The 11203-nt window shown below is 51.8% G+C and overlaps 3 protein-coding genes across 11 annotated transcripts in view; 2 read left to right on the forward strand and 1 right to left on the reverse strand.

Moving 5' to 3' along the window:
• Cfap74 (cilia and flagella associated protein 74) overlaps positions 1-2544 on the forward strand; it is a 65894-nt gene extending 63350 nt beyond the window's left edge. For 4 of the 6 annotated variants that reach the window (XM_031379744.1, XM_031379742.1, XM_031379747.1 and 1 more), the window contains 6 exons: positions 270-399; positions 598-752; positions 981-1113; positions 1412-1542; positions 1797-1931; positions 2054-2544. In XM_031379744.1, coding sequence (XP_031235604.1) covers positions 270-399; positions 598-752; positions 981-1113; positions 1412-1542; positions 1797-1931; positions 2054-2155 — 786 coding nt within the window. In that variant the 3' untranslated portion in view covers positions 2156-2544. The remainder of the gene's footprint in view (positions 1-269; positions 400-597; positions 753-980; positions 1114-1411; positions 1543-1796; positions 1932-2053) is intronic. The other 2 variants (XM_031379743.1, XM_031379746.1) reach the window with 2 other exon arrangements.
• Positions 2545-2667: 123 nt separating this feature from the next.
• On the forward strand, positions 2668-9380 carry Tmem52 (transmembrane protein 52). 4 transcript variants are annotated; one of them, XM_031379749.1, is made up of 6 exons: positions 2668-4762; positions 4855-4898; positions 4996-5055; positions 5519-5697; positions 5794-6044; positions 9358-9380. In XM_031379749.1, the coding sequence occupies exons 1-5, from the start codon at positions 4697-4699 to the stop codon at positions 6024-6026; spliced, it is 582 nt and encodes a 193-aa protein (XP_031235609.1). In that variant the 5' UTR covers positions 2668-4696; the 3' UTR covers positions 6027-6044; positions 9358-9380. The 4 variants fall into 4 exon arrangements, with proteins under 4 accessions (XP_031235609.1, XP_031235608.1, XP_031235610.1 ...); XM_031379748.1 differs by lacking the exon at positions 9358-9380 and having other exon boundaries at positions 5794-6351; XM_031379750.1 differs by lacking the exon at positions 9358-9380 and having other exon boundaries at positions 5014-5055; positions 5794-6351.
• The window catches only part of Calml6 (calmodulin like 6), a 22365-nt gene continuing 18168 nt past the window's right edge, over positions 7007-11203 (reverse strand). Inside the window, 3 exon segments of the mRNA XM_031377048.1 lie at positions 7007-7122; positions 7254-7341; positions 7343-7478. Of these exon segments, the coding sequence (XP_031232908.1) occupies positions 7007-7122; positions 7254-7341; positions 7343-7478 (340 nt within the window).

The raw sequence follows: 11203 nt of genomic DNA on the forward strand, positions 1-11203 counted from the left end.
AGCCTGGTCTACAGAGTGAGTTCCAGGACAGCTGGGGCTACACAGAGAAACCCTGTCTCAAAAACAAACAAAAAAAGAAGAAGAAGAAGAAGAAAAGAAAAGGCCAGGGTGAGGGGAGTGACTGAATACCAAGAGTCCCAAACACTGCTATTGTGGTTACTGTTGGCAATGCCACCTGGTCCTGATCAGTGATCCAACAGCTGGTAGTCTTGTCACCGGCACTAGGGCAGCCCACAGTATGCTAGTCAGGTGACATCTTGCTCTTGCAGCTACAGAATGAATCCTCGCTTCCCATTAAGTTCTTCATGAGTCTGGAGAGTCTCTCCAAAAAGAAGGCTGAGACCTGCCAGCAGCTGCCAAAGTTCCTTACCTCCCAAGAGCAGAGGACAGAAATAGTTGGTGAGCTAATTAACACACTGCCAGGAACCACAGGGGTACAGTTCCATGAGGAGATAAGTGCTAGGAAATGAGGGTGGTGTTTGGGGTGGAATGGGGCAAGACAGATCATGGAGAGGCTGGGAAAAGGGGGAAATAGTGGGGTCTGAGCTCAGGGGAGGAGGATGGTCGTGTTGACCGTAACCCCTGTCCTGCCCACAGGCACACAGAACTATAACGGCCAGAGCGTGTTCAGTATTGTCCCAGTTGAGGGTCTCATGTTCTCTGGGAAGGCTCAAGAGTTTACTGTCACCTTCAGTCCAGACCACGAGAGCCTCTACTTTTCTGACCTGCTCCAAGTAGTGCTCTTTGAAAAGGTGGAACTCAGATCTGGGCCCCCAGAGATCCCACCCCACCCTGGGAGGGATCCATACGGGTCTCTTATCTGCCCTTTCTTGGCAGCTTTTATTATCTGGCCCTTTATGTTGGGGGCTTCCAGTTAGAGATCAGCATCCCTGGTTCTGCAGGCCCCACAGACACCTGAACCAGCCTCAGTTCTTAATTGTTAAGCTTTAGGGCAGGCTGCTATACTTCTTGTCCCCCAGAAAGTCTCCCACGAGATCCTCTTGAAGGGTGCTGCCCGAGAGCACATGATGTTTGTGGAGGGAGGAGACCCACTGGATGTGCCTGTGGAGTCCTTAGCAGTAATCACTGCTTTTGACCCAGAGCATAAAGAAGGTGAGCACCCACTGTGTGATTTCTGGCCTGGAGAAAGGGGAGGCAGGGGTAAATTACCTTAGGGATCAATGACAAGGCCCTCCAACACTCCAAGCCAGCTAGTGGGCATAATGAGACCCAGTGGAGAAGGGCAGATAGAATTCCGGACCATCAATCCCAGAGCCAAGAGGATTGCTCTGGAGGGTGCCAGCTCTCTGGGTTCACCCTCCATCTCCATTGTGCCACCCAGGACAATTCCTCTCACTCCCAGGCCATACCCTTCCTCTAGACACTTTTCAGCTAGATTCTCCCTCTTCAGAAGCCGAGGAGATAAAGCCCATCCTGGTGACCTTGAACTATGTCCAGTTTGACACAGACACAACGACCTCACCTGCCACCCGAGAGCTGCAAGTGGGTTGTATCCGGACCACACAGCCATCGCCAAGGAAGGTGATCACAACTCTAGCTCAAGTTAAACCCCAGAAGCCTCCCCAGCCTCCCTGGCAAGGGACTCCCTGACCTCCCCTGGCCTTGTACCTCACTGGCCTTGTATAGGATTTTTGCAACAGATGTGGGGTGGCAACTCCCCCCACCCCTGGTCAGAGTTGAGGGGTAGGTAAAGCCAGGCCCTCTCACCCCTTTAATCCTACTACCTCCTGGGAGTCCCTGACCCTCTAACGTCCAGGGGTATCAATGCCTCACAGACTGTGGAGTTCAGCCTGGATGGTGTATCATGGCTTCAGCACAAGGGCTTCTCCATCGAGCCCTCCAGGGGTTCTGTGGAGCGAGGCCAGACCAAGACCATCAACATCTCCTGGGTACCACCTGCTGACTTTGATGTAGGTGTTGGGACCCCAGGCTGGTCAGGGAGGGGTAGCTATGACAGACCTGTGAGCTGAAGTGGGCATGGCATTGGGAAGAGCAGAATTGCCTGGAAAGTCTAAGATTCTTCTTCTTCCAGCCAGACCACCCACTCATGGTGTCAACCCTGCTGCAGCTCCGGGGTGACGTAAAGGAAACCTACAAAGTCATCTTTGTAGCCCACGTGGTCACTGGGCTCTGAGGACACAGGAAACCACAGAGCCTCCTGGACTCTCCTATCTACTCTTGAACCCCTTCCCAGACTGTGGGCCAAGCCAACCCATTCCCCTAGGTCTGGGACCTGGCCATCCCCTGCTGGGCAGGTTCAAGTGGTCAGTCCCAGAGCCAGAGCTTCCAGCTATACAGACATAGCTTATCCCTTCTGCCCTGTGAGCAGTCTAAGACTGCCCCCCATACACACATACCAAGAAATACTAATCTATCCAACTCACCACACACACACACACACACACAGCTTGCTTCTAGATGCACCATCCCCACCCCCAGATCCCAGACCCATCAGCACCTCCCCAGGCTTCAGAGATTCCAGGAGATCTCAACATAGGCCTATCAATAAACTCTGAGAACCAACACATGGGTCTGCAGTGTGGGGCCTAAGCACAGAATGAGGTGGATGGAGAGCCTAAGGGAAGTCTGACCCATACCCCCTCACATAACCCAACCCATAAAACAGTGTTCTTGCTAGTAAGAACCTCCTGAAGGGTGAGGTCTTGCCAAATAACTAGAGGGAGTTCACCCTGCCCCAAACCCTGGAAGACCCCTCCAGACCCACTATTGTTGAGGATAACAGCAAGATGCTGGGGGGTAGGGTGCAGAGCCAGGGTTGAGCCTGGTTCAGACCTGGAAAGGTACAGAGAGGAATAAGAAGGGGCCAAGAGGTTCCAAAGTCCAGAGAAGGTCCTTAAGCCTCTCAACTCCTCCCAAGTCCCAGGAACCCAGATGGTCCCAAGCAAGGGGTGAGCCCGGTGTGAATCAGAGCCCAGCCTGTGAGTCTGAGCTCATATTTCCCTGAAAGGGATGGATTTTGCTTTCTACACCTCCATTCCAACACTGCACCAGCTCTTCCCTCTGAAGTAACAGCTTGCCAAAAGCTTTCTCTCGGAGCACATCCAGCCTTCCTGCCTTCCTACCTGCCTACCTGTGCAGCATGCCGACTTTGCAACCCAATGGGGACAAGCTACGAGAGAGCCTTCCCAGCCTTCCTAGGCCCGGCAGGGCAGTGGGGGTGATAACATCTATCTGGATGCTCTGCTGAACACTGTTCCCACGAAAGCCCTTAGTGCCCCTGATGCCTTGAAGCCTGGCATAGCCCCTAACTGAGCCAGCCACATCGATCTTAAAAGCAGAATTTTGTGGGAGTCCTGCTCATTGACCTTGGAGGTAGCTGGCCCAGGCCCTTTGGCTTCCCTGACGGTAGCTGACCACTTATGACCTCAAACCCTTGACATGACTCCAGGCCAGAGGAATGGACAAGGCAGGAACAATAGACCAGTCTGGGATTCATGAGGTCATGCTCTAGAGAAAGCACTACCCTAGGCAGGCTACTTCCTTCTGATCCCAGACCTGGTTATACTGACCCAGGTCCTCTGCAAGAGCAGAGCCTTTTCTTTTCTGGACTCCAGGCTCTGGCGCCAGCCTCACACTTGTACTTTTGACATCTACTCTTCCTATTACTGGCCCTACAGTACCAAGCACAGCCAAGACAGAGCAAAGGACAGAAACAACATAGGAACTAAGCTCATTGTCCTGGCAGAAAGGGCCTTTGAGAGGTAAGGCCCAGGTCCCAAGTACATAGGACAGCTGTAGAACTCCTACCCACTGAGGGAGAAACCCAAGATACATGCAGGTATGTGCACAAGAAATGAAGGCAGGAGAGAGGGCTGGTGTACCTCCTATCCTCCCATAGCCAGCCTGGTTGTGCTGACCACCTCCTGCAGTTTGATCACTAGTGTTCTAATAGTCCCCTAGTAGCAGAGGGCAGAGCAGCTGGCCCAACTCTTAGCCTAGAGGGAGGATGGTTAAGAAGACCCTCCGAGAAGCAGCAGGCATTCCAGGTTGAGGGAGAAGTGGTGGTTCCCAATGAATGCGACCTTTAAAGCCAAATGTTTTTGGAAAGTGATCTGGTTCAGTAGCCCAGAGCCAGGTGCTGGCTCCAGACCAAATGGGCCATTCCCCAGAGGTATCCACAGGGAGGATCCATAGCAAATGTCCTTGAATGGTGGTTTGGAAGGCCCAGCATATTAATGGTGTAAATCCCCACCCCTTTTTACCTTTCCAGTTGTGGAGTGTGAGGGTGGATTCTCCTTATCCTGAGAGGCCACAACCCAGTGCAGCCCTGACTGCAAGTTTCAGGAGACCTGGTTTGTGGGTGGGGATGGGGAAAACAGGGGATTACTGGTGGCTGGGTGAGTTGGTTACAAGACAGACAGACCCATGTCCCCTGCCCAGAGAGATTACTGATCCTCCTAAGGCTCCCACCAAAAATTCTTGATCCTTGATATCAAGGAGAGAAAGGTGTATGTGTGTGTGTGTGTGTGTGTGTAAGTGCTCTCTCAAACTTCTATTGGAAAAAACAAACAGAACAACAAAAACGGAGAGCAGGGAGCAAGGAGGGAAGCATACCAAGGTGGGCGTGACCCTGAACCTTCAGCTGACAAGGCCCAGGGGCGTGGCCTCATAAATCTGAGCGGGTGTTGGACTGAGTTCCCGTGGTCTACGAAACATGGCCCCGGGGCTGTCAGCCACACAGGGGATCCTGCTGCTGCTGCCTCTCCTGCCTCTGTCGCAGGTGGGTTGGGCCGCACTCGTAGCTGATTTAAGGCAAGAGGGGCGGCCCCCGAGTTCGGTCCCGCCCGCTCTGGCTCACCCTTGTCCCTACAGGTGACGCTGGGTTCCGCGGACGGCAACTGTGACCCCTCGGATCAGTAAGTAGCTGGGGACCAAGAGGAAAGGCAGAGCTTGGACTGTGGTGGGAAAGGCTGGAGCGGTGGAGTGAGCTAGCAGATTCCCTACCCGCTCCAGGTGCCTCTGTCCCCACAGGTGCCCGCCCCAGGCCCGCTGGAGCAGCCTATGGCATGTGGGGTAAGTGGAAACCGAGGTGCCAAGCCTCTGATCCGACAGTTCCTCTGAAGGAACCCCTTCTGCCTCACCTGCTGCATCTACTGCCCCCAACTCCCTCAATGCTGTCTGAAGAGCAGTTGAGCCCTAGGCAGCCTTGGAAACCAGGGCCAATTATCCTCAGCAGAAAGCACAAGGACTGTGCAGTTGCCTGGGGACAGTGTGTCCTGGGAGTGAACCCAAGGCCACCACTGGCCAGCACTGGAAAGCCAAGCCAGGACTGGCCCCAGCTGGAAGAGACCAGTGCAGGCTGCTCCTCGGGTCTGAATCCAGCTGAGGAAGTGTCTTGCATGGAAAGACTTCTCTTACTTTGTTTTCACCTGCCGGTTATCTTGTTTTGGGTGGTTAGGCATGACTGGCCCCCTGGGTGCAGGTGCCCAGCAACAGAAGGCCAGGCCAGTGGTAGATCCTTGCTCTTCCTTGCCAGGCTTATCCTGCTTGCTATCCTCCTGATGCTTCTGTGCGGGGTCACAGCCAGTTGTGTACGATTCTGCTGCCTCAGGAAGCAGCCGCACACCCAGACACAAACACCAGCAGCATGGCAGCCCTATGACGGGACAGTCATCCCCATGGACAGCGACAGCCCGGCTCACAGCACTGTGACCTGTGAGTGTCTGGAACCCACTAGCCAGCATGGGAGGCAGAGGACTCCGTGGGGCTAATGCCAAGCCATCTTGATAAACCCACTCTTGTTCCCTGCAGCCTACAGTTCCGTGCAGTACCCACTGGGCATGCGGTTGCCCCTGTACTTTGGAGAGCCAGACCCTGACTCCATGGTCCCCCCCACCTACAGCCTATATGCTTCTGAGCTGCCACCTTCCTATGATGAAGCTGTGAAGATGGTAAAAGCCAGAGAGGAAGCAGCAGCTCCGTCTGAGAAAACCAACTCTGTGCCTGAGGCCTTGGAGCCAGACCACAACACCCAGTGGCCCTAATCGTGCCTATTTGAAAGGGTGGGAGTTCTTTCTTCTGGAGCCATTAAACCATAGCCTGGATTCCTGGCAGTTAGGACCAAGGAACCCCACCTGTGTCATCCTTCCCCTGGGAAGGCCAGCCATCCAGCACATTGCTGCAGACTCGGCCTCATTGCTATGCAATGCCCGGCCAGCCAGCCTGCCCCCGTATTGGCCCCTCTTCTTCACCCCTCCCACCCATCTGGGGCCCAACAGACCTTCAGCCCAGAGGAGCCTGGATCTTGGGAGCCCAAGCCCACTGGCATGTCAGCCCTTTGAGGGGAAAATAAAGTTTATGTAAACATGGTCTCAGCCCATGGAAAAGGCTCTAGTGCCCCCCCAAGGGTGTCCAGCAGTCCTTAGGTAGCCACCCCAGTGTAAATGGACAGGGTTAGTTGGGGTGAGGGTCCATCTGCTTTTCCTGCTGGTGTTTAGGGCCTGTATCTGGACAGTGGGAAGGGCCAGGGGTCAGAGAGAAATGATCTCAATTTCTGAGTGTGCCCACATTCCCTTATCCAGGCCCACCTCTTCCCTCCAGGTTGGAACAGAGAAAATCAGCAGTCTGGCTGAAACATTTACTTGATATAGACCTAGTGGCGGGGAGAATGGTAATGGACAGCAGACTCCCTGGGCAGGCTCCCTACAGCCACAGCAGCTATTGCCTGGGCCAATTTGAAGGACTTTCCCATCATCTGGCTACAAATTCTGGGGGTACAAGGGCAGGTTAGCAGCCTTTCCTGGCCCACACAAAGGTTTTAATTCCCAGGCTCATCTTCATAGTCAGTCCCTGTCCCAGTCAGTCTCCATGGTGAGCCTCCATTTTACGGAAGGTCACACACACATTCACAAGCACACACTTGCCAAGGCCTCGTGCTCTGCCACCATCTTCTGGGATCTTTATGAACTCCCCATTTACTCAGGCGCCACCAACCTCCAGGCCCACAGTCCTCCTTGAACATGTTTCAGTCTATCCAGTCCCTTGCTACCCTTGTCAAAGCTGCCCTCAGTTTGCCTTCCTGGTCCTGGGCTTTCTCATAGTAAATCCCCAGGAATCCATCACAGTTAAAGAACCCTTTATCTGTAAAGAGTTTTACTGGTCCAGGAATCAAGTTAGTTCTAGCTCCCAGGTCTACCCTTTCTCCTCTAGCTGTATCTCTCCACTCATATGCGCAGGTGACCACAGCCCCAGACTGCACCCACACCCCACACCCTGCCAGCTCTGTCCATATCCCACATAGGCCAATTTGCTCTTGGTAAAGTCAATGCCCAGCAAGCTCATTAGCTGCCCCCACTCCTCAGTCCTCAGTCTTCATCTTACCCTTGCTCTCCTTATCGAACATCTCAAAGACACCCCTGAATCCCTTATTCTACTCAGCTGCCAAGCACTCAGTTTATAGGGACACCCCGCTTCTCCAGGGGCTCCCTGTTGCCCTCCTGTCCAGGAGAGGGTAGGAAGTAACCTATCATCTACTTGGCTACCCTTCAGGGCATACAGTTAAAAAGGAGACCCTAGTGGAGAGAAGATGTTTAAGAACAACCAGGTGTGTGGTGAGCTTCACAGTGAGTATAATCCTGACAGACAAGAATACCTCAAGTGGAGGGTGGTGCAGTCATGAGGGCCAGATGAAGGCTGTCAGGCAGGCACAGGAGAGCCAGGACACAGGCAAGCCTTATGAGGTAGCATTAGGGACTAAAAAAAATAAAAATTAAAAAAAATGTATGTAACTGAGTTTGGAGAGGTGGCTCAGCAGTTAAGAGCACTGACTGCTCTTCTGGAGGTTCAGAGTTCAAATCCCAGCAACAACATGGTGGCTCACAAACATCTATAATGAGATCGGATGCCCTCTTCTGGTGTGTCTGAAGACTGCTACAGTGTATTTACATATAATAAACCAATCTTTAAAATAAATAAACAGCCAGGCAGTGGTGGCACATGCCTTTAATCCCAGCACTTGGGAGGCAGAGGCAAGCGGATTTCTGAGTTCGAGGCCAGCCTGGTCTACAGAGTGGGTTCCAGGACAGCCAAGGCTACACAGAGAAACCATATCTCGAAAAGACAAAAAAAAAAAAAAAAAAAAAAAAAATTCTTTAAAAAAAAATCTATGTAACAAATCCTAGGACCAAAGCATTCCACCATCCTTTCACACTCTTGTAGCAACAGGTCCCTATGAAAGCCTTCAGCAAGGGGTGCTTTACCCCAGACCCAGAGGAGGGAAGTGTTGTCAGTGTAAGTCTTCTTCCCTAGGCTTTCAAAGCTCCTCCTTAGGCTTCCAAATGGCCCTCACACCTTGGGTGCATTCTCTGCCTGCAGGCCCTGCCTGCATCCCCTCCCCAACTCATCTAGCCAGTCCACCAGGGGTTCCATCAGTTGCTGAAGCCACCTTACAATGTGCCTTAGATGACCAAAAAGAAAATGAAGTGACAGAGCAGAACATCCTGGGCCACGAGGCTAGCCAGGTCTTTCTTAACTAGGCTCAACTACCTAGGGTTTCCAGCATACAGACTCCAAAATCCTTGTAGGGGTAGGAAATCCTGCCAGTCCTATTTCAGGATAGGCTTAGTAATTCCCTACAGGGGCACCTCCTGAACCTTCTCAGCTTGGACATTCGCTCACCCTGAAGATGAGTGCTAAGGGTGTGACAGAGGAGCAGAGAAGGGCCAGCCAATGGTAGATCTGGCTGTTGTTCCTATTTCATAATCCTATCTCTACATCCCCACATTATGTGAACATACACACACACACACACACACACACACACACACACACACAAATAATAAACAAATAAAAATGTGATAATTTTTTAAGTTCAGGGCTAGGGATATGGCTTGGTAAATTAAAAGCACCTAAGTTCTGCTGCAGGGAACCTCATTAAAGGCTGTGATCACTTATTTGGGAAACTTCTTGCAAGAGGCCCAGCCCAACCGGCTTGTTTCCCATTTGTTTTAATCTGGCTGGACCCACATACAGACTCAGTGCCAATCCCACTGTCAAGACTTGGCAAACACTCTATAAAGGTAGAAAGACTGAGTGAGTGCCTTAAGGATCCCGGCTACCATGCACAGATGGGACTGAAGGTCCCCAGCTTAGAGCAGAAATGTAGGCGCAACCTGTGGCCAGGCAGGTGAACCTGGGCAAGCCAGCACTGTGAGGCTGGCAGGTTGCCTCCAGGCAGCTGGAGGCTATTCTGGGTTTCTCGGGAACCTGACCTCCCAACCACTCAGAACAGCAAAGCCAACTCCCTAGGAAGTAGCAAGGTGCCACAGAAACACCCGAATACTCTGCGCCCACTTAAATATTTGTGTTTTTTTTCAGATGTGCGTGCACCAGCCCCTCTTATCTGAGGGTAGCAAACCACCAGGCAGTGGTGCTGACCCCCCCCTAGCCCCAGAGTAGGGGGTCCTCCTTGCTCCCATTCACGCAGAAGCAGAAGACCTGCTGAGGAGAGAGAGCAGCACTCACAGGTTCATGCTTGCAGATCTCAGATGCTGTACACTGAGAGGCTCCTCTCATCCCTAGCTGGCTGGCTGCCAAGATTACTTATGACCTTGGCCCACCTGTCCCATGCCTGTCTGATGACTCTAAGCATGTGTGGCACTCAGTGTCCTCCAACAGCCAAGTCCTCTGCCTGCCAGAAAACACAGAGCTGCAGGATGCTCCATGTTCTCAGTTGGCCAACCACAGAGGCTAAAGGCTTGTACCTTCAATGGGGTTCCCTGCAGCAGAACCTAGGTTCTCTTAATCCACTGAGCTGTCTATCAGCCCTGAACTTAAAAATTTAAAGAACCAAAACAAACAAACAAACAAACAAACAAAAAACCCAAAAAACAAACAAACAAACAAAAAAACAACTTAAAGAAAAAAATTATCACATTTGCATTGGTGGGCACTTCGTGGGTGGGCCTGTCTCTCAGGTAAAGTCAGGACATGGACTGTGGGAGGGGCCAGCTCTGTATTTAATGTAGTGGGAGGGTCTCCTATTCCTTCATCCTGGCTGTAATCTGTCCTTGTTTTCCCCAGGATTGGAGGCTGGCTGGCCCTGGGAGTTAGGAGGTGTGGCCCTGTTGGAGTAGGTGTGTCATTGTGGGCATGGGCTTAAGATCCTCACCCCAGCTGCCTGGAAATCAGTCTTCCACTAGCAGCCTTCAGATGAAGATGTAGAACTCTCAGCTCCTTCTGCACCATGCCTGCCTAGATGCTGCCCTGCTCCCACCTTGATGATAATGGATTGAACCTCTGAACCTGTAAGCCAGCCCAATTAAAATATTGTCCTTTATAACACTTGCCTTGGTCATGGTGTCTGTTCACAGCAGTAGAACCCTAAGACAGGGGCTATCTGTGTATTTAATGCCTTCTTCCTAGGGTACAGAGTCAGGGGAATCACAGTATCCAGACACAGGCCAACCTTCCTAGAGTACAGAGTTACTGAGGGGAGGCAGCAGGTTACAGAAGGATGACCTCATAGTCCTAGACAGCCATAACTCACATCTCTTACCTGTCTATTGTGGCTTACAGCTGTGAATAACAGACTTGTTTTCCTGCATCACAGACCTCTATCTTCTGATAGAGCTAGGCTGTAGCTCTGAAGTCCTGAAATCTTGATGACTTCATGATTTACAATCAAATTGTCCATGGAGCCTGAGTCAGAGCCAAGATAACGTTCCCATCTCTCCCCTGCCTCCAGCACTGTTCTTCTCCCAGCTGTGACTCTATCCTCACCCTAGTCCCAGCCAAATCTTCATTGTCTTTTTCCTTTTCATGCTGGCTGATTTCTATGTGCCTTATGCATCCAGGTAAGAGAACAATAAATCTTCATTTTCCACATTTTTATCTTCTGGTCACTGAAGAAGAAAGGAAAACCTAGAACTCATCTTCTCCGTGTGTGTGTGTGTGTGTGTGTGTGTGTGTGTGTGTGTGTGTCTGTGCTCACATGTGTGCCACAGTACACATGTGAAGACCAGAAGACAGCTTGCAGAGGGTCAGTTTCTCTCCTTCCATTGTGTGGGTTTCAGGGATCATACTCAGGTTGTAAGAATTAATAGTGAGCCGGGGAATGGTGGCACATGCTTTTAATCCCAGCATTTGGGAGGCATAGGCAGGTGAATTTCTGAGTTCGAGGCTAGCCTGGTCTACAGAGTGAGTTCCAGGACAGCCAGGGCTA

Source organism: Mastomys coucha, unplaced genomic scaffold (genome assembly GCF_008632895.1).
Source record: "Mastomys coucha isolate ucsf_1 unplaced genomic scaffold, UCSF_Mcou_1 pScaffold18, whole genome shotgun sequence".
Classification (NCBI taxonomy): domain Eukaryota; kingdom Metazoa; phylum Chordata; class Mammalia; order Rodentia; family Muridae; genus Mastomys; species Mastomys coucha.